The 22,663-nt window shown below is 43.7% G+C and overlaps 1 protein-coding gene across 28 annotated transcripts in view; it reads right to left on the bottom strand.

Annotated features, from left to right (window-relative positions):
• Nucleotides 1-329: 329 nt before the first annotated feature.
• Nucleotides 330-22,663, bottom strand: part of tcf7l2 (transcription factor 7 like 2) — an 87,627-nt gene continuing 65,293 nt past the window's right edge. For 4 of the 28 annotated variants that reach the window (XM_014332813.2, XM_014332804.2, XM_014332809.2 and 1 more), the window contains 10 exons: nt 18,027-18,159; nt 15,485-15,587; nt 14,455-14,541; nt 10,028-10,153; nt 9,779-9,941; nt 9,452-9,559; nt 7,750-7,798; nt 6,926-6,976; nt 5,626-5,698; nt 330-2,627 (listed from right to left, as the gene is read on the bottom strand). In XM_014332813.2, the coding sequence (XP_014188299.1) occupies nt 2,168-2,627; nt 5,626-5,698; nt 6,926-6,976; nt 7,750-7,798; nt 9,452-9,559; nt 9,779-9,941; nt 10,028-10,153; nt 14,455-14,541; nt 15,485-15,587; nt 18,027-18,159 (1,353 nt within the window). In that variant the 3' untranslated portion in view covers nt 330-2,167. Of the gene's footprint in view, nt 2,628-4,434; nt 4,497-5,014; nt 5,089-5,625; nt 5,699-6,925; nt 6,977-7,749; nt 7,814-9,451; nt 9,560-9,778; nt 9,942-10,027; nt 10,169-14,454; nt 14,542-15,484; nt 15,588-18,026; nt 18,160-22,663 lie in introns of those variants that run through there. The other 24 variants (XM_042219707.1, XM_014332812.2, XM_014332806.2 and 21 more) reach the window with 19 other exon arrangements.

A 22,663-nucleotide genomic window follows, 5' to 3' on the forward strand; every position in this document is an offset into this window, starting at 1 on the left:
AGACTTGTTATAGGAGGAGCAGTTCAAATTATCTAAGTGATGTTCCTCCTTCTCACTATGAAAAGTTTTGCAGAAGTTAATCACAACTGTTTTAGTAGAATACGAAACACCTCTGTTATTTTGTATAGCAAATAATAATAATAAAAAAAGCAAGTAGCCCCCCAAAAAACACGCTTGGATGTATATTTCCATTTTATGATTACGACATGATGATTCTCGAGATTTTATTTGAATAAAATGCTACATTTTTTGGCAGATTTCCTTATAAGACCCCCATCCTGAGACGCTGGGTCCGGGGATTTTCAGAATAAAAGCGAAACACAGATGCGCACATACTAAGTTGCTTTTATTAATACAGAACTGCATGCTACAGAGACTGTACAGCATAAACATTTATTCATTACAAAAAACATGGTTTTAGAACCATTTAAAATAACAGGAAAAAACAAACAAAAAAATATAAGAGCATAAAATAGAACAGGAACATCACAGCCGTTAAGGAAACATTCAAACTATTTATCATTAGCATCTTAATAAACCAGAGAAGAAATCGACAGATTACAGTCGCGTCATGTCAACTACAATGGCACCGAGTGGATGATTCTCTTGTAGCTTTTTTTACAGCCTCTTGCAACATCAACATGCCTATTTTTTCTATCTACCTATATGTAGTAGTGTACTTAAAAGTGGCAGTTTGTGTATTTTTTTGTATTTAATAGTTTTTTTATGAACTTCCTAATATACATAATTTGGCCCTGGTGGGTTTATACAGTATGATGTCCGTCTTTTTATTAAGTTTAAATTTTAATATTTGACAATTTGCTACCAAACACATTTGTTATAGCAACATTTATACTACATACATAGCAATCTATGTAACGTCACAGCAAAAAATGGTATCGAAATGAAAAAAACAAAACAAACAAACAACAACAAAACAAAACAAAACAAAAAGAGATCCCTACAGCATGGTTGGGGTGGGGGGCGGGGGCAGAGGAAAAATTATCACAAAATTTTGGCACGGAAAATCTGTACACGAATCTACAGTCCGAGAGATGTGACTGTGCAATAAAAAAGAAGGGCATCTGACACTTTTCCAACTACTGAACACGCGGTACCCACTGTCTCGTGTTTCAAGTTTTCTTTTCTTCTTTTTTTTCCTGTAAAATGGCTTATAGACGCATTTCTTGAAATGAAGTTGTGCATACATCTGTTCATGAGATCTACACAGTACACTGAGCGGAATCCAGGTTTTTCGGAGAGGAAAGATAACAAAAAGATTTGCCTTTTTAAAACCTCCTTGTAAAAATGGATCGTTCGTATAGTTGCTTACCTTAAGAAAAAATATTTGTACAATGTATTCAGAAAGAAAAAAAAAAGAGACACATACAAGATACAACAAGCAATCTCTAAAGCAATAAATACTACTGGTCCTAGCGTTGTGACATTTTGAATTTAATAACCCACAACCCTCCCACCCGACCTCCCCTCAAGCCCACCCAAACTTGCCTGACTCCACCCCAAAGGTAAACAACAAAGAAAAAAAAGACAACGCAGTGGAAGAATGCATATTTAACACAGTAATCCCCTCCCGCCCCGTTATTCTGTACATTTAAACAAGAACAAGTAACATCACAATTAAAGTTGTTCCTCAGAGAGGTGTCACCGCTAGCCTCATGCCCTCCAAGAGTTTTGAACAGATGTCGAATGATTGGTTCGCAAGCTCGTATTTAATACAAATAAAGAAGGAGAACCAACTCTTTCAAGAAAAGGGCTCGTTGAATAATCTAGCCTACCTTTTTTATATCCGTCTTTTTAAACATTTGGATGCTGAACTAGATAATTTCTGTTTTGCGCTGTTTTAAAACTACAAAAAAGACAAAAACAAAATTCATAAAAATTTTGGCAGATTCACAAAGCTATACTACAGCTCATTGTATCATTTCTTTATAATAATTAGATTTGTCTGATAATGACGGGTCAAATATTGACCAATGAACTTTAATAAAAACATAACCTAAAATTCCAAAGCCTTATGGCACAGAAACAGAAAGAGAAAAGAACCGAGGGCGAGTGAAACGGAGCAGAGAGAGGGCCTAGAAAGATGTTTGTGTGAGTGTGTGTGTGCAGAGCTAAAAAAACAAACGGAGGAGGAGAATAGGATAGACTATTCTATAGACTTGGTCACTAGCGACAGAGGCTGTGGGGCTGTGGAGGGGAGGAGCGAGTGGGAATGACACAGCGATGCCGAGGGCCGGGCCATCGAGGACGCCACAGAGGAGCCCGGCTGCCGCGAGGACGAGACGTCACGGTGCTCCAGAGCTCCGTTGTGGGAGGAGGCGGCGGGCGTTTTGCTAGCTGCTGCGGCAGAGTTTTCCAGCTGAACCAAAGATGGCGGTGGAGGCCCAGCCAGGAGGTGCGGGTGGTGGAGTGGCTGGTGGGCCGGTTTCATAGTCAGTGAGAGAGGTTGCATTTGTTCAGTCTGAGATTTGGACTCTTTTGAGGAGGGGGAAGGAACCACTGAGGAGGGGGAGGATGGGGGGGAGTCTAGTAAGCTTCCGTCCGTAGAGGGAGGACTGGCACAGCTGCCTTCACCTTGGATGTAGCGAATGCACTTTTTTTTTCTCCTAAAGGACAAGGTGAGAGAAAGAGAGCGTCTCTCAGTGTCACAGCTTCACACTGAATATCATCTTAGCACTGTTGCTGACTTAAATGCACCTTTCCCTTCAGAAATTTGTGGGGAGAGGGTTTGTTAAAAAGAAACAATACTCGATGGATAACGTTTGGAGGTGCATTTAAGCAACTTTGTAAAGGAGGAAGGTGGTAGAAATGATAGTCAGTTTCTAAGTCATTAGGCAGGACAGACACTGAAGAAAGATCGCCTGGACAGGAAGCAGAAAGGGAATGAGAAGCACGCACATGAGAGATGAGGACGATGAAGAATGAAAGAGATGAGCTGTGGTCGCGTTTGCTCTCCTAACGCTCTGCTGTTCTTACAGGAAGAACTGCAGCCTGTTGTCTCTAGCACAACTGTTACTGGACCCAGCTCACTGCTCTACTTCTATCAGACTCTACTCTCTCTTCTCCTGAGGGAATAGAGTTTGGATATGAGGCGAAAAAGTCAACAGGATCCAAACTGCCCTGCATCTGCCCCACAGACACAAGTGTGTGTGTGTGTGTGTGTGTGCATGAGGGGGGTCAAAGCACCATGTTTGCATTCCTGCCTGGGGTTGGGACCCTCCCCCTGCCTGCCGTGTCCCGAGGCCAGGCCCGTTGCACTCGCAGAACCCGGTGAACAAAACACAGAAGGGAGGGGGGGTGATCAGGAGAGCAGGGGATTGTTGCATTTTTCTGTGGTGACTCTGCTCTGAAGGCTGTGCTTCAGATTTGGTTAAGGGGGAATCTCTGCCCACCTCATCTTTACCCTGACCCTGACAGTGACCCCTCTCTCTCTCAGCTCTCTATTTTATCACAAGAATGCCCGAAGGCCGCGGAGTACCAGTATTTAAGACTTACAGGGATGTCGAGTAAGAAAAAATAAATAAAAATAGACCAAAAACTGAGCCTTTTGGAACATGTAACGCTGACTTACTGTTTAATTAAACCTTTATTTCTGTTAACTCTGATCTACATAAACGCAAACGGAGAGCAGATCACTGAGGATGAAAGGAAGGAGGGACATCGACAGATTACATATAAAAGCCCACAATCGCATGCTGGGTGGGGGGGGGAAAAAGGCATGCATTTCTGATGAAGTCAACACAGTGCAAGCACACAACACCAGGACAGCAGAAAAGAGTGAGGATGAGGCTGTTAAGTACATCCTGTGCCGATACTGTAGCTTTTTTGGACGGTGCGGCGCATCGATCGGGCGTAAAAAGGTATCGTTTTGCTACTACATGCGCGCCCCGCTCTCGATAACTGTCTGTCAAACTGCAACAAATGAGCTAATATCCATTTTTTAACAGACATATTGATTTATGGTATGTGCCCGTGTATGATATTGATTTCTCTGTCTCGGGGGAAATTATAGCAGATGCATCTTTTAGGAAATGGAGCCCAGAGAGAACTTTTAACCTCTCTGCTCTTAAAATGAAGGCTGATTTACTGCACTTTTCAGTCTCCTGATCTCATGATGTGCTATTATTAGAAATAAAGCCATGTTCCTGATAATGTGTGTGTCAGCTGTAAAGGAAGGGGCCAGCTGGAAGCTAACGGTTACAGAAAAAACAGAAAAATGACCTTTTGGTGTTCATCTTGCTACAAAATTTTTGGCTTTTTTTTTTTTTTAAGCTCATCTGTGTTTTAGAAACAGTGAAAATGAAACATTAAACAGACAATGTGCTGCGATGAAATGTGTAGAGAAAGAGTGGGGCAAGATGTGGTGCAAGCCAGACACAAAGAAGGGTATTACTTAGCAGAAACAAATACCTACCATGAAAATATTCCCAATTCAAAGACTGCTTGTGTCAGAACAGAAAGACAACAGGTAGGGACTAAGTAAGGGTTATCGAAGAGGAGTTTGGAGGAAGAAGAGGTGGAGAAGGAGGAGGAAGAGGGCACAGAAAAGAGTGTCACTGAGCAGGCCCTCAGAGAAAGCAGGGCTAAATTTGTAAGCATCACAGTGTTATTCAAAAAGAGTGCCAATTAGGACATACATGACATTTAGGATGGGAGGGAATTATCCACTGCCTGGAGAGAAAATGGATTTCAATCGTAGCAGCTTAGACGGTCAGAAATGTTCTGCTAAATCACATTAGGAGCCATGATCTTTCAACATGTGTTTGGATAAAATATTTGGAAGTCTTATTTAGAAATCCATTTTCTGACACTTGGCTTGAACTGACTTTAGAGGAGTAGGAAACTTCTCAGTTAGGAAAAGGGGAGCTGAGAAGTTTTCCATCTGTTACCACAGTGATGGAAACGTGTTTTTAGCAAGACATCTGAGCCAGTAATCAAGGAGAAGATGCTCATTGTGGATGTCTTTCCTCCCATTGCTACTACAGGAGTTATACCTGCATGGTTTGCACCATAAACTCAGCTGGTCAAGCCCGAACAAGGCACGACACTTCTTTGGGGTATTTGCATCTGTTAGCCAAAGAGGTAGACACAAACACACACACAGAGACAAAAAGGAAAAAAAAAGAAAGAAAAAAGAAAATGGACACGTCATTGCACAGACAAAAACATGTAGCCAGGGCTTAGATTTAGGCTGGCAACACTGGGATGTCCTCCATATTGACCAAGCCATCAGGCTCCAGAACCTCCAAGCCCCGACCTGCCAGTTTAGGACTTCTGATTAATCTCAGTAAGGCTCATTGTAACTGTGCATCCTGCAACTTTGCAACTTGAACACATACACACAGACACCACTCATACAAGCACTCGTACGCAAAACCTTTTTCCCCAAACAGGAGGTAAAAAATCAAATAGGGTGAACCCAGAGATAGACCGGCAGGGTGTGGCTGGAGGAAGCTGAGAGGTCATAATAGCCTGGCGGGACAGACGGGGGAGGGAAGCGAAGAGAAAGGAAAAGCAGCAGCATAAAAGAGAGGAGGAAGTCCCAGCGTAGAGTGACCCAGCCTTCACCTGGCCCTGGCCAGTGCAAGCACACACCATACACACCTGCACGGGCCACACCAGTTATTCTGTTGGTCGAGCCCAAAGCGCGCTCGACACTTCTTAGGAGCGCTCAGGTCTGATGCCGCAACAAGGAAGGGAAGCCAGCAGAGAGGAGCAATAGAACCAAAACCAATAAAAAAAAAATAAGGAACAGAAATTAAAAAGAGGAGAGAAATAAGGAGAAAAAACAGTGAATCTATGAAGCTTGGCAGTGGCTCATTTTGCAAGAAATCAAAACCCCGCACCCAAAAGAAAAAGAAAAAATAATTCCCCTTAAAGCCATTATCAAGTGTGCCTTTAAAGATAGGGCTGAACTCGATTAGTAAGTTTCAAACACAAGTAAAAATCAAAATGCATGCAAATTATCCAATCGGGATGTTAACAGTGGAAACTTTTCAGTAGCATAATCTAAATTCTGGCTGGAGTTAAAGCTGAAGATAAAGACCGATTTGGCTGAGAGGGGTATAAATGGAGCAAATGCAGGTTGGATTAATTTACGGTTAGATGCTATCAGCGCACTACGGTTTCAAAGAGACGAGGTCAAGGTGGCAGAACTAGGAAGAAGTAGCAGATTGCTGGAGCAGCACAGTCGTGAGTTAGCCCTAGCCAGGGGAAGGATTAAAAAGGCTGGAATCTGGAGAGGGAATCTACTCTTTAGACCTGGCATCAAACAGTTGATTATTTTCCATCAGCATTGGCGGTCTGTTGCGGAACAGCTGCCAGTCACTTGCTAGCTCTACCCAGTAATCAAGTCATTATCAGAAATAGAGCTGAGTGACAGCAAAACGCTGTGGTGGAAGCGTTTGAGTCCAGGCTTTGTCTGAGCAGAGACTTATTCGACAGAGGCTGGTCCAAACTCATGCTGGCCTATAGGAAAGGCAAAAGTGCAGCTACTGAAGCATATAGATTAAGGAGGTTTACCCTGACATTGCAGCCTTCAGGTCATACTTCATAATGATAATCTAGCTTTATATATAAATATATATATATATATATATATATATATCACCAGGTCCTCAAGCATACTGCATAGTAATTTGAGCTAAATAGCAACAGTAAATGAGTGTAAAATGAATTAAATATAAGCTACCCTGAAGTCAAATAAACAATGGCAACATTTTTGAAGAAAAGAAAGCAGCAAACAAAGCAAAAAGAGCATATTTCAAAATATAGGATTTAAGCTTAAACCTGCCTCACTGCACATTTATGAATGGATAGATATAGATATATAAATGTATACATAAATTTAAAAGGAAGGAAAATAAAACAGTTAGTGATTTAATACTCAAAATGACATTAGCACCTGTAATCGGAGGGAGTGAAAGGCAAGGGTTTGGAAAATATTCTCTGCGTTCTGGAAAAAAAAAAGAACAGATAGAGAGGCCTTCAAGAAGAAATCCGTCACCAAAACGAGCGCAAAATACATGAGAACAAGTCGTCATTGCTCCTTACATCATCAGAATTAAAAAGAATAATGAATGAATGAATGAAAATCACAGGTTTAGCAAACCTCCTTAATTTTTAAGATATAGGTGATTTGTTTTGTTTTGTTTTTTCCTCAAGTTGGTATAAAAGCATGCAAGGAAGCAGGCGATGGGAAGGGGAGGTAGGCCCAACAAGCACACGCATGCACAGTCACGCAAACACGCACGCGGTACAGTTGTGCAGTCCGTCTGCAGGGCACAGGCAAGTAAATATAAAACACGCACACAACACTGTCAAAGTTAATGGCTCTCACGATGCTTAAACCTCACATTCTCGTAACATATCACAATACCAGAAGGCTAAGGGCCAGGGGAGGGGAGGGGGGGTGAGAAGGACTGTGGGGGGTCATGCATATTCAGTCGCTATTAGCTAGGGAGAGCAAGGGAAACTGGAAAAAGGAGGGAGGGGTGGGGTTTACAAGCAATTCTACTATTTAAATATTGCATTGGGTAGCAACTATACCAAAAAAAAATAAAGAGAAAAAGCCAGGCAATATAACTCACATACACACACAATAAAAAAAAATTATAAAAAAAAAACATAACACAAAAAACTAGCTACACTTTTATCTTGCAAGATGTCACATCTGCCTGACACATGATGGGGCTCTTCTAATATGAGAGATAATTGCAGCTCACTTACCATTGCTCTCTGCTTGCTGCTTTTCCCTTTTTCTCTTCTTCCTTTTCCCCTGTTGGTTAGCCGCCAAAAAATAGAAAGAAAAAAATAGACACAGACAGGAACCTTAGTTATTATATTGCAGAATGCCCAAAACATGAAACAGAGAATAGCACTCATCTTCGTGTTTACTTATTTATTCATTCATTCTTTCTCTGCCTTTTTTCTGTCTTTGCCCTCCGGTTTGCAGCAGCCACTGCAGGCCAAGACCAGAATTCTCCCTCCTCTCTCTCCCTATTTTTTGGCTCTTTTCTTCTTGTTCTCTAATCTTTTGTTTCATTTTCCTCTGTTTTGTGAATGCCTAGGCATCTCGACGCACTTCTTATTTGGAAGGCGGATTTCTCAAGGCTGCTCTTGGGCGACTGCAGTGGTCAGACTGATCCCAAGATGAGAATCAGGTATGCGTGGGTCAGAGCGAACTATCCAGGCTACAAAACATTTCACACTTTAAAATCTCAGCTTTAATTTGAGTAGTTTTACAATGACATAGCAAGAGCTATGTGGGATATACTGCACTTCTTGGGCAGCTATGTGTTGCTCACGTGGCTCAAAGCTCACTGAGCATTACCGAGCATTGTAGTTCAAGGTGGTTTGAGGTATCCATGTAAAGTGGCATTTAAGGTACTTGTCTTTCCAAAATCACATGTGTATATTTTGAAAACCCATGTGCACAGAGGTAAAACTCGCCAACAACCAACTACAACTCTTTCAGATTGGAGGACTAATTTATAGCCCCTATTAGACAAGCAGGTTTTAATGAGCACCCTGGTCACGTTTTTATGAGGTAAGATTTACTTGCTCACGAACTTTAAATGTCAGCAAGTAATATTTGAATGCCGAGGATGCTTTCCAGGATGTACCCGCCAGCAATCATGATGTTGAACCCCTCGGTAATCCACAAAAACACATGCAAAAAGAAACAGGTTGAGTTGTGCAACCAAGTTCTGTGGAATAATGACAAAATATCAACCTGGCCAGTGGCATTTACTGATGATTTCACTGCAGATAGAAGCAACTCGAAGTATACAAAAGCATTTAGTGTGGTAGGATTCTCCGAAATGCCTCTAAACCCGTTCAGAATGGCAAACCTAAACATTTACCCAAAGCAACCCCAGAGCAATTCAGGGGGAAGAAGTTAAACACCCTGGAACGGCCAGGTCAGTAATCTGATCTTAATCGGATTGGGCTTAATTCCACTTTCTGAAGACCGGAAAGGCAAAGAGGCATGGCAGCAGTCATGAGGTGAAGGCTGCAGCAGTAAAGGGCAGGGAGAGCACCACCGGGGAAGCTACAAAGCATCTGCTGATGACTATGGACCAGGGACCTCGGGCATTTACAGACTGCACAATATTTTAAATATAATGTAGTTTGACTTCACATATGTCTGTAAATGACCTTTGTTCCCTTGGGGGGATAAACCCACTCAAATTAATACTAAGACTTGGTACTTTGCATCCTTTATTTATTCCTTACTGGACTGTCATTATCTGTAGCATGATAAGGTGGATTTAAGACCAGAGGATTTTTGTCCTAGATCTACATGAACAGATTTTGATCTGTGGGGCAAAGAAAGGAAAAAAAGCAAAAATAAATGGCCTTGAATATGTGACCTAGCGAAAGGGGGGGAAAGAAGAGGCTAATACGACTTGTAAACTTAAAAACTTACATAGTTGTCTCGTGCTGACCAGCCTGGGTACAGCTGCATGTGGAGCTGTCGTTCTTTCCTGGCCAGCTCGTAGTACTTGGCCTGCTCCTCCCGCGATAGGGCGTGCCACTGCAAAATGAGAAACCAGGCACAGAAAGACGAGATTTTCACCCAGAACAGAGATAAAAATAGAAGAATGTGTGCATGTTGTGTACTTTCTGTAAATCCCAAAGTATGTCATCATTAACTACGACTCTTTTCTTCCATCCCATTAGACCCTTTACAGCCATGTTATGATTGAAATCAGCATGGCTGAATGTCTTGTGCGAATAAGCTGGTAGGACTTACCCTTCGCCCCAGGATCTGGTTGATGGCAGCACTTTCCTTGAGTGTGCACTCAGCCACCACTTTGGCCCGCATCTCCTTCATATAGAGCATGAAGGCATTCAGAGGTTTCTTTATGTGGACCTCTTTCTTTTTCTCTTCTACCTTTTTACCGTCTGACTGTTTCCTGTGATGGGGCAGAGAGCAGTGAGATGAGCAGAGTCTATCTCCAAGTGGTCACCAAAAGTCAGTAATAGGAGAAAGTTTACTCACGAGCTGTCGAGAGAGCTGATGTCACTGTGCGAGGATTCCTGCTTGACGTTGGGTGTTACGATGGCTGGGTGAGGGATGCCCGTGGTGTGCAAACTGTGGTGAGGGGGCACCATGTGTGGGGGGAACCTAGAGGACAGAAGACTGTGTAAATCGTCAGAATGAACACAGGTGAAATGAGAAGATGGAGCACATGTACACACAAGACTACACGTCAAAGCACATCATGTATTTTCAGTTTCTTTCACAGAAATGGAATTGACCCTTAGCCACACTAAATACAAACATTCACATGAAAATTTCCTAAGTATTAATAAACATTTATAGACTTATCTACTCAAAATGACAGTTTACTCAGTCACTAAAGCTTAAAAAATAGTAAAAAGGTCATTTTCTGTTGCTTAATTACTACAAATCCACACTACACCCAGTCCATTTTTTTGATGGGATACTGGATCCTTTATATGGTAGCTTTATCATGCGTCTCTAACTCTACTGGGACAAACATAAAAAAAAAATAAACATCGTGCTGAATTCAGTAAGACATAAAACCAGTAACTGATGTTTTACTGAGGCCACAGCTCAATGTGAGACAATCAAAAAAAATTGTAACGCCTCCTGCTGGTCAACAGAAAGAACAAGGGTTTAGGGGAAAGGCTTAGCTAATTTAGCTTAGCTAACAGCTTAGCTTGCTGTTAGCTAACATTTTATATGTTAGCTAAAAATGATCTTTGTTTATCAATACTGTTAACTAGTGTTGTGCAATTAATTTTCGCAATGGCTCCCTAAGAAACTGGGACTGTTGTTGAGGGCCACGTCATTCTTAACACATTTTATCTCTTAAAAGCTTATTAGCCGCAGCTTTAGCTAGTCTTGTCCATTTGTTTTCTTAATTTCCGATGGTATGTTAAGCTACCAATTTAATTTGTTCGTCTAGGACTTAAGGGCTCCTCAAACTCCTGTTTTCATAGTTTAATGCCTTCGATAGCTGAGAACTTCTCAGCACGCACATGTCATTGCCATCTATAACAAATGACATATACAATAGGTGTGCACATGGTTTCCAAATACGATTCTACTGGCAATTACTATTTCCATCATTCAGCTGTAGATAACAAGGGGCGATCAAAGATTTCAGTTTATTGCATTTTGCCAGTTAAACGATATGAAAATGCCAGATTTGGGAGAGGTAAAGCTTGAAGTGTTATCTCTTATCAAGGAATTCTGCAAACTAGATGAAAATGTTCTATCATACACTCCGGTATTGGGTCTGTATTTATTTCCTCCCCATTCGTTTCTGCCTATTCAGCACTGTCAGCAGCACTGACATTTTTATCTTCATCCCTCTGCACTCCTATCATCATTTCATCATCTCCAACTGTGCCACATATCGAGGCCAAAAACTCTTATTTATAAAAATCGCTCGCACCGGCTAGAACAGCCATAAGACTCTGCTGTTCTGTATGCGCCAGTGTATGTATGACAATAATTATTTGTGTGCGATTATTTGAACATGCACGTTCATGTGTATGTTTACAGCATGGTGCCTTAGTTCCACGTGACCACACACAAATTCAAGAGAAGAGAGGATGATGAAGGAGAAGAAAAAGGAGAAATAATTCTTTTTTTAAAGCAGCTCATTATCCAGCAGTGTCTGGCTGCATGGCTCCGAGCCAGAATATAATGATGAGGATAAACTCGCCAGGAACAACTAGTTTCTGTTGGAGGCCATCTCAGGGGAGTGCCAGTGCTCCCCCTCAAACTCTTTCCCTCTTTTTCTCCTTTCCCCTCTTCTCCCTTCATCACTGACACATTGGTGTTTGTGCCATGTCATCCGATGATGGGGAGCTCGGCAGCAGTGGCTGCATATCGCCCATCATTAAGGCTGCTGCATTTTCTTCACTCACCCCGTTTCCTCTCTCCCTGTTCACCCCTCCCTCCTTCTCTCTCTGTGCACTTGTTAAAATTTCCTCTGTTCCAAGATCTATTTTTCTCTACTCTCTTCTTCTTCTCTACTCCTCCCTGTCCCCTCACCACCTCCACGCTCCTTCGTTTCCTCTCTCCACCCCTCCTCCTGCTGCCACCACACGGCCCAGGTTATGGTTTAAACATGACGGCCATCCCTTTGAAGCATGGGGGCATCATCATCACCATCATCGGGCTCATCAGCAGCAAGCAGCGCCTTGGACCAATTTAGCCAACACAGAGAAGGAGATGCATTGGAGACCCCACCCATCCACCCACCCCAACCCCGGGGCTCCTACGTCTCAATCTCAAAGGTAAGAATGGCTGGTGGGAAAGGGAGGGGGGGGGTCACCGGCGCAGCAAGCCCAGTGTCAGCCAGTGCCATTTAATTGCCAGTGTGAAGCGATAGCCCCCGTGCCTGTTTAATGTATAATGATCCGGCCGGTGCGCTTCTCCCGTTAACCAGGAAAAGAGAGGGAGTGGGATGACGGGGGAACATATCAAAGGGCAGGCTTAAGCACAAGGGGCAAGGGGGCCTCCACATCCACCCACCTGTCACACATACATTCACACGCACACAGACAATATGGGGGACCTGCACTGGCTCCAACCCTATTATCAAAATAATGTCTTTCATTTGCTCCGCTGACTGTCTCTACTCTCCTTGGCTCTTTTTCCTCCCTTCCTACAAGAATGTATTTTTTAACAGGACCTAGGTGTAAGGTGCTCATGGGGGGGGGGGACTACGAGGTACCGGATTCATTCCTTGAATCCTAATTCAGTTCGGGCTAAGGCACCCGGGACTGATATGAAGCAGCGCTCTCCTGCAAAGACCTAACTCCCGACAAGAGTACAAGCCAGGATGTCTTTTCTCTCAGATTTTCCGCAGCCAGCCTGCACGCTACAAATCGTTTGAGCTATCACAGCAGTGCGGCCTGATCTTTAAACAAAACCAACAAGCTGAAGCAGGCTGTGATGAAGGGATTCTGCTATGCTGCTGACACAATTAGACAAATTGTTACTAGATTTTGTCAGCTAGTACATTTTTTTCCCCTCATTTTGAGAGGGGGTGATGTACTAAACCCTCCCATTCACCAGAGAACTCCCAGAGCCCTCCATCTATTCAGTTATACTAATTCAATTAGGGGCCTCATCACAGGGCATTAGCTCTTCCCCATGGCCAGTCCCCCCCCACACCCCAGCCAGTATATTCAATTAGCCGCACTGGAAATAAGATGATCACAATGTAGAGGCTGTCATTAAGGGACCAAATTAGCAGTCACTTAAAGCCCAAGTTGGCTGGGTACTGTTGCCAGATGCCAATGTCTGGATAGACCCACCATCTGACCCTTTGCACTTGAGACTTGCTGGGGATGGGCTGTGAGGGGCCCAATCTGACTCTAATGCAGACATCGTTCCAACGAGAAAGAAAAATTGGTGCAAGACAGAATTTTAAAAAAACAGATGCAAAAAAACTGAAGTGAACCGTCTAGGTTAGCCTATAAATGAAGCTACCCTTTATTCTCAGGGTTATGCTTCACAAAACATAATTCCCTCTTGAAACTGCTCCCTTCCTGCATCTACATGATCCATCAATGTCACAGAGGTCTAAACAAGCCGCCCTCAGGAGCTGCTTTTCCAATCAGGCTGTAATTAAACTAAAGCTTGGCTTCATCCCTAGACTCCAAACCAGCGCCGTCCAAAGTCCCCTGCTGCAGGGGCATGTAGAGGGAGGAGGGAGGAGCAGTGGGAGTGGAGAGAGTGGGAGGCTGTTTGTTTTTCTGTCTTGGTGCTTTTTTGACTCATCCAGACCCACAAATCATGGGGTTTTCAGGCATCCTAAATTAATTACGGTCACTTCCCACACAATAGAGAAGACGTGCGTTCCTCAGGGGAACAATAAGTAGCTAACTGCTGACTGACAAATAGACACACATATGTATAAAAGATGGCAACGAGTACACACACACACACACAATGCCCTCCCATGGGTGCACTAATGTCCAGAGCAGCAGATGAACTGGACCAAAGCACTGGCCAAGTGTCAGACCCCAGCTTATATTACGTAGTCCTCTTCAAAGTGTTGCTGTTTGTTTATCTGTCTGCCTGCTTAAACTCACAGCAAGGACATGCCCCATCTCATTTCACATCAGCCTGACATGCAGCGGGGGTAAATGTTCTTCAGGGGCCTCATTAGAAAATGATAAATATAATTAATATTTGAGCATGCTAGCTGAAGCCCCACACTGGAGAATTGGCCTTTTGAACAGAGATGGGGGAGTGGGAGCGCTCCTTAAGGGAGAAGTTTCTGCTCACTGTTTGTGCACATGAGCGTGTGTGTGTGTGTGTGTGTGTGTGTGTGCTGCTTGCGCATTGCCCTCACAGCCAACACAAACACACACCAGTGAAGGTACAAGCAAATGAGAACAAGCATGCGTGTGTTTAGCTCTTAGGGCTTAACTCACCTTGACATGGATGCGTTGACAGTGAGCGCAGTTGGGTAGGGGTGTCTAAAACCCCCTGTTGTGATTGGATAAACAGGTTGACCTTGCCTAAGAAGAGGGAAGAAAAGAAGAAAGACAGAAAGGTAAAGGAACAGAGTTGATGGAAGAGGAGAAGCTAAAGCCCTCTGTCTCTCACTTCTCCCCACCGTGGGCCTCTTTATTCTCATTTGATCAGGACAAAAATCTAGGGGATTGCAGAGCGCAGATCAAAGGGAGGAAAACTCTGAACAATTTGAATGCCACAAATCTTGATAGCAATGGCTAATTAAATTTCATAACCCTTCGCTCTGTGTCGACAGAGTGGGGCCCCGTTCCTCCCCAAGCTGGAACTAGGTGTTTTGTTGTGATAATTAAAGACGAAGCGCGGGTCTCTTTAATGGAGCCATCACACTAATTGAGGTCTACACATCCAAAGACAAACAATAATGAATGTAAATTTATACCAAAATAAAGTGCAGCAAATCAAAGGGCGCCATGGCTGCGCTCAAGGCCTCTCTCGGTATTTAGATCGCGGTGAGAAAACATTAAATTAACAGAGCTTAATTTGTAGCCTTTTGTCATATTAACAAGTGTTGACAAGAGTTACCAGGGGAGAGCCCCTATGTGGAATTGTGGGTAAAATACGGGCAATCACAGTTCATTAATCTAATTGAACCATACACAGACATGCAAAATAGTATTTGACACAAAATAGCAAGTTGAGGTTGGTGAGGGCTTAAAGGAGCTGCTGCTGTGGTTAAGCAGCGAGTGTGGAAGTTGGTGGGCCAGCGAGAGACAGAGAAAGCTTTTAAAACTGTGTCCATAAATCCATAAATGAAATGTATGAAAGGTAATATCCACTTTTCTTGTTTACAGCGCCACTCTTTAATGGTTTAGCTTGATGCGCACCTTTATGCTTAGCAATCATCACAGCATGAAGATGTTTCTAGCCTTTCCGCACAACTCACAGGAGAATAAAGATGAAAGAGAAGTAAAAAAAGGATTTGCTTACTGTGGTACTAACCATCCCAGCGGATGGGGGATCTGGCCGACAGTGCCAGGTGACAGTGGGTAATAAGGAGATATATCTGGAGGATGTGGAGGCCTTGGAATTCCTGTGGAAGAAGAAAAAGTAGAAAAAGAAGATGACAGGAGGAGAGAGGAGGTGGACAGGACGAGACGATGACAGAGAGAGGAGAACCAAAATCTTTGTCAGTGCTGGGATCTTTTCTTTGTTCAGTTTCACATATGAACGGGGCAGACATCACAGGAGTGCAGATGGGAGGAAGAGGAGGAGGAAGAGGGCTTGTTGCATCGAATGTACACAGTGCTAAATCACACTTCCTGATCAAAGGCCTTTGAGGCGGCACAGCGGCACAGTGTGTTGGAAGAGGCAGAGGGGAAGAGAGGTGAGGAAAAAACACCAACACGATTCTTGTCACATTTGTCTGGTGACTCAGAAGATTAATGATATAAAATGACTGAGGTTTAGAAGTTAACAAAACATAGTATCATAATTAAAGCTTTCTATCTGATCAAAGAGCTGCCAATATGAGGCTAGCAGTTGAATCTGCCCGCTGATTTACACTGACAGTCCTCGCTGTATGGGCGTAGTTATTACATACATGAATAAACAAAGCAGTTAAGAGCTTCCTTTTTTTTCAAATTCACCTCAATATTTCTGGATTTAAATCAGATTAATAGTCAATTAGCTTTACATTCGATGCTACCAGAAGTACAACGCAGTGACGATCAAACCCCAATATCCGATCATCAAGTCTCCATTCGTTGAAGTGATCCTCAGATTTAGCGTAAAACAAGCAGCAAATTTTGTTTTTCACCCACCGACGGTGACAAAGATATCCAATTTAAGGACAGCTCTTTTTGAGGGCATCGCCGAGCAATCACAGCATCCACGGTGTTGCCTTTACTCTCTGTGGCAGCTGACAGGCGAAGGAGCTGCATCGACAAGCTGCCCCGAACGAATGCCTTGAAAAGGTCTCGTACACAGCCGGCTGTAAAAATAACTTTCTCTCTCATGACAAACTTCAAACAGGGAACACTAGACAAGTGTAAAAGTGTGGCAGGGAGGGGTTTATGTGCAGCAGACCAGGAACTGGGGGACATTTTTTATTTCTTTCTTTTTTTGGCTGGCTGATGTGCGTTTCTTCCACACAGCTTGCTTTTTGCCCATCCAGCTGATGCTTCAGGTATTTTGGCCTGTGGTAACAAAGCCAACGTAAACCCAGATGAATCTTCATAGATTAAAGACGTTGGCTTCTGCTGGTGTTTGTTCCCAGCTGATTTAGCTCATCCAGGATCTGACTCTTGAGGAATTATGGTACGTATGGACTCTTTTTTTCCAAAGCAGAAAACTTTTCTTGGGAGTACAGTTATACCAAAAGTGAGTTCTATTAAAAAAAAAAAAAAAAAAGAAAGCCTGTGGAAAATTATCCCATCGCCACCCAGCGCTCAAGACCTAATATAGCTCATTAATTAATTAAACACTGTGCCCAATTAAGCAGCCCCATTAAGCACTACATTAAACAGCAGCTGGCACATTATTTCCCCTTTGTAAGGGCCATCATAATAAGGGAACATTATTACCTAAAACACTAAGTGAATCCACCAGAGACCTCTGAAAAGCATGAAATTATTCAGCACACTGAGAATGCATTAACCTGAAAGGACGGGCTGAATGACAGTTAGCAAAATTAAGTGCTGGGTCAAGATGCTCGTGGAAATGAATGAAATTGCCTTAAAAAAAAGTGCGCTGAATGAATGTAGGAGACTGAATTGTGAGTATAAACATGGACACTGACTGCAGGATCAACAGGCTATAAAGCAGGCGTGGAGAAAACCTGTAAAAGTCTGTGTAAATCTTTCATACCGAGGAGTTTTGTGCACTTAGTTGAAAACTGTGTGCTTGCTGGTCTTTAAAAGTAAAGAGCTCCCACTACAGTGGCAGTATTATTTTGAGCATTGGCAATTAGAGCGGTGGCTGTTTACTGAATTCCACGTTTAACGAGAAGTTTACGAGGCACTCTGCAAGCTTGTTGTTCTGAAATGTAAGGCCCTTTTTTTTTTACCCCCCTCAATCAAAACCAAACAATTTTAGTGAGCATGATAGCTGAATCAATCAGAAACAAATTAGAGCAGCAGTTTTCAATAAGAAGCACTTGAGCTGACCTTGTCCTACATTAAGTATCTTGTAAACAGTGCTAGTCATGTTTATGAAGTCATCAAATGAGCAATTAATGGATAAAATAAGCTTTTTTTTTTTGTTTCATTCCTTTTCACGTTACCTGCATTGAAAGTGTGACATGAACACGACTACATACTGTTCAAAGAGCTGTGGTTCCCTTATCAAAGAAGAGAAGCTTATGTGTTTTTTCACCCCTTGAGACTTATTCTTAATTTGTTCGGAACATAATTGGGTTTTCGGGAGGTTCATCCTGTCGCTTTTGGAAAACAAGTGCACTTAATTCTGAAGGTGTTTCGAGCAGAAATCAAGCACGCCAGTTAAACTTGTGTGAAAACACTCTGGACCGTACCTGTTTTGGGATCCACGTCTGTCTGTAGGTGAGGTGGGGGGTTCCCCGGTGTGAAGTGTTCATTGCTGTAGGTGATCAGAGGCGTGAGAGGGTGCACATGGTGGGGGTGCTGTACCACTGGAACCTTATTAGACTGAGAGACAAGAGAGAGGAGGAGGATACAGAGAAAGATAGATGGACAGCGATAAAGAAAGAGGAAAGGAGGGGAGAGAGAGAAAAAAAAAAAGAGGCGAGGATGTTAATATTTGGGATGTGAGTTAAAGATTGCAGGCGCCTGCCATAGAGTTACAACTTGAAAGTTCTCCAAAGAAGAGCTATCAAATTCTGGGTATACTCAAGGCGCCAAACCACCAAACCACAGTGAAAATAGCATGGTTTGTAATTAAAAACACTTCTGTGGTGTCACTCTGGAATTCGGTAACACAATCTAAGAGGCTTGTGGGGTTGCCTGTTCACATTTGAGTTTGATGTGTGATGAGGCACTTTTAACCACGGTTGTAAGTGAAGTAATCGATCATCTGTAAACCACAAAAATCAAGGGAGCACGCGCGTATATCCACAGTCATTAGCAGCTCTCCGCTCAGCTCTCGAGCCTCCTTCTGCTATCCCCTTCCCTCTATCTATTCCCCCAGGGCCCCAGTTCACGGAGGGTATGGGTGTATTGTAATAAAAGGGTTAGGAGAGAAGAGGTGGGGCCGTAAATCCATTTCTGCATTTTTGCCAAATTAGGTTTAGCTATGTAATCTTCTCTTTGTGCTTCTAAGTGGCGCAGGCCCCCTTTTTTTTTTTTTTTTCAATTACCCAAAGATTACAGTTGAGCTTTAGGGGTGTGCTGCCGTGGGCCCCTGTGTTAACCGGAGCTCAGCCCCCCTCTCATCAGGCCAGGGCTGGGGACAGACTAATACACACAGTCCCCAACCACAAGATAACCAGATTAGAGCTCTGCTGTAGATTAGGCTGGTGGCAGAGGCTGCTCTCGCCTCTTTACCCACACATCCTTATCCTGCCCTCAGCAGTCAAAGAAGCAGCACTAATCAGGCTTATCATAACATGGATGATATGTTCAGGGGGAGAGGAGTGAGACACCAAGCTGCTTGCGTGCGTATGTGTGTGTTCAGTCTGCTCTCTCGTAGGCCACACACCCTCATTAGTGACTTTAACCCATGCAAGAAAGAAAGAAAAAAAAAAGCTCCACTGTGGCACATTTCCAAAAGACTTTGAAAAACATTAATGGGACTAGATGTTGGCAGGGGAGGAGGAGGAGTGTGTGTGTGTGGGGGGGGGGATACATGCATAAGATACACAGCTGCCCAGTGCTCATTGACAATACAAATGCAAAGCTACGGGCCCAGGGCAAGACAAATGTGAGCAGAGATTAATGCTGCAAACTAATCATCCGCCCAGTCTGTTTGAGGCTGAAGTTAATATCGTGTCTGTGTGAGAGCCCGATGCAGCAACAGCCCATTCAGAGTCCCGTGCTAAATTTTCACTGGGTAGTTAAAGCTGTCTATCTGCATGGTCGGTACAAGCATGGCCATCTAGACCTCTATTCTATAATGGCAATGCTGGGGGAGTGGGAAGAGTGTGTGTGGAAGAGGGGTGGGGGGCATTCCCTATTGCCGTGGTCCCAATGAAAGATTAATGAACCCCAGCAGAACTCCAGGGAGGCAGAGAGAGACTCCTGGGACTCATTCACAGCCCTGAGCTGAAAAGGCTAGGGATGGGAAAAGGGAGAGAGGGTTTGGGGCGGGTGTGTGTGTTTGTGTGTCAGGGTTGGAGGGGTGGATAGATGGAATGGGATTCGTTAAAAAGAAACACAAACGAAGGCACTCATTGTTGCTTAGGGAATCCTTATCTGATCTGCACACCCAGAATACAGGGATGCAAAAAAGGTGGAAAAAACAATCGTGATAGAGGTTACGGCAGCTGCTGAATGTGGCCGATGAGTCGGCAGCTGAATGCTAGAAGACGGCCTCGGTCTCTCCCTCTCTCCCTCTTTTTGTCCCCCCATCCCCACCACCTCATCGCTCACCTCCTAACCTCCTCCTTCACGTCTCTCCGCTCCTCCCTCGGGTAATGATGTGAAAGAATGTTGTCAATTCTTCAACTCTCTGCGCTGAAAAAGCTTTAGTGGACTTTTAAATGAGTTCTTTTGTCCAGGGACCCCGGCCATTGAGAAGACAGTTCAAAATGCCCATCCACTGAGTCCACATTTAGACAGAGGGTGTTAGAGAGGGTGTGTATAGGACTAAGAGGGAGGGAGAGAAGTAGAGGGCAGACGATTTACATCACAGTCACTTGTGGTATAAGAGTGTCCTCATTTTTTTTTTCCTGAAAAGCTCAGAGTGATGCAAATAGCAGTAGGCTGAACTGCCTGCTGGAGGTGGAAAAATGTGAAGCCAGAAAAAGGACACTGTAACATAAACTCAAGTTTTGGTGTTTGTTGCAAGACTTTAAAGGTAGGTCCTTTAAAAGAAGCCTTTATAGTTTGAGGACTCAAGAATTGGTCAAACTAGCCCCCACTGTGTTATCTACATCCTGCTTACATCAATCAGTCAGCTGATATCGACCTCCTTCCATCAGCTAATACGCACACTGCATTTTTTGCAATCATCATAACTTCCTGCTGACGTCAAGACAGTACCCGGTGGTCCCTTGCGGAAAAGAGGCCCAGCACCTGCCCTGTGGCCCACTGTGGGACAATGCAAGGCCCAGGACTCGTCTAGCAGGCTGCTGGGTGCTTGAGCCGCACAGGGCCCACACAGGGAAACAAAAAGCAGGCGACGTGGGAGGCTTTACTCTCCCTGCTCCACAAAAGCCAGGGGTAAAAAGAAAAGAACATTTCCTGCCCCTACACCCCCGCTGACTCGCATCCTTCCCACCACCTATGTCGTGAAAATAAACAAATATAGCAGGAGACGGACGCGCCGCTCTGCAGATGTGACGAGCTGATTCGCGAGCTCGAGAAAGAGATTTCGCATTCAAAACAGCCTGAAGTAAAATTTAAGGGCACCCTCTTGTGCGAACATCAGTGAGCACGTTTACTCTTTCCACATCCAGGACACAGATATGGCACCTGCTGCTGAAATCTACCCAGCAGACACAAACAGAAGCAGCAGTTGTTGGCGTTTGATTGTGTTATTAATATCGCCTTGGCTCTTTTTTTTATTCTGATCCGCTCCTCTTTCTTCCAGATGTGAGGTTAAAATGCTCACAGGAAGCCTGCATGTTTTAATAGGGTCATAATCAGCCTCTTCCTGCAAATTCAATCCATTTCAGCAAGTGCATAAATAAAAACTATATATAATATATATAGTAGCTGGTAACTTCCATCAGTGAAAAGCCTTTCAGATGTCAGACCTTTTGGAAGGGAGATGGGGTACAGGAGAAGTCAGGGGGGGAATAAAGTGACAGCAGGACAGAGTAAGACAAAGGGAGGGGGACAGAGAGGTGGAGGCCAGACAGGAAAAAGCTGTTGGCCTTGCATTTCCGCCTGGTGGGACCTTGCAGGGCCAATTTGAGCCCTAAATGTGAAGGTGGCGACCTTGTGGGCCCAGTGGGTGGCTGGGCAGGGGGATAGAGCCTCTGTCTCCCTGCTTCATGTCATGATATGATGAGTTGTCACAACAGCTTGCAGGGCGCTAATGAGCTGTAGTGAGGCCGGGGCAGGGAAGGGAGACCGGGAAGAGAGGGGTGAGGGATGTGGGGATGACAGTGGCGTGATGGATTGGGGTCCTCCAAATTCCAAAGCAAGCAGAAAAAGCTGCCAGAGCACACTGCCTCTCCCAGAACACGCAAGTGGCCGGAATCCAAATCACATGGAGTGACACCATACAGAAAACAACACAACAGCAATAGTGGGAAGGGGGGAGATGTGTGTGCGCATGATTTGATATAAAGCAAAACAAAACAAAAAAAAAGAAACAAAGTACAAACGGTGCTGCCACTAATCTAATCATCTGGTATCAATCGATGCTGTCCTGCTGAAATCTGTTTACACAGAATTAGTTTTCCTTTGGGAGGCATAGAGTGCCCCCTCCAGGCTACAGATATTAATCTCTAAGCAAACGCCATATCATACCGATGAATGTTCAAACACACACGCACACACACGCACGCTAGTCCTCGTAGCACTCAGCCAAATCAATCCTCAGATTCAAGCAGACAATCTAAAGGAATACTTAGAGATTAACAGCGATGGAATATGAAATGCTCTGACAAATTACAGGCTTATCAAAGCCATGACCTTCCAGGATAACATGCTGATTAAAACTCTGCTACATTTCAAAAATAATAATTTTTTGGTTAATCAGAAGAAGAAGCAGGAGAAGAAGAAGAAGAAGAAAACTCCTCAAAATATTAAGAACCTGGGGATTGTAAGGGGGAGGGGGGGGTGATTTAAAAAGCAGATATGGAGGTGTTGATCAGTTTTCTCTTGCAGAGAAGATGCGTCTCCGAGGGCAAGAGGCTCCCGAGACCACAGTATATTTAAAAGTTAATCTATTCACTTTGCTGCAGTGACATGCTGACTGCTTGATCAGAGCGCTGAACAAAAATATTATGTGGGCCAGAGCCTTTGCTCCCCTTCCTCCTGCTCTCTTCACTAACACTCAAGTCATTCGTCATCATTTATTTTT

The sequence above is a fragment of the Haplochromis burtoni genome, unplaced genomic scaffold (assembly GCF_018398535.1).
Source record: "Haplochromis burtoni strain Fernald_Lab_line unplaced genomic scaffold, NCSU_Asbu1 Contig_37, whole genome shotgun sequence".
NCBI classification, from domain to species: domain Eukaryota; kingdom Metazoa; phylum Chordata; class Actinopteri; order Cichliformes; family Cichlidae; genus Haplochromis; species Haplochromis burtoni.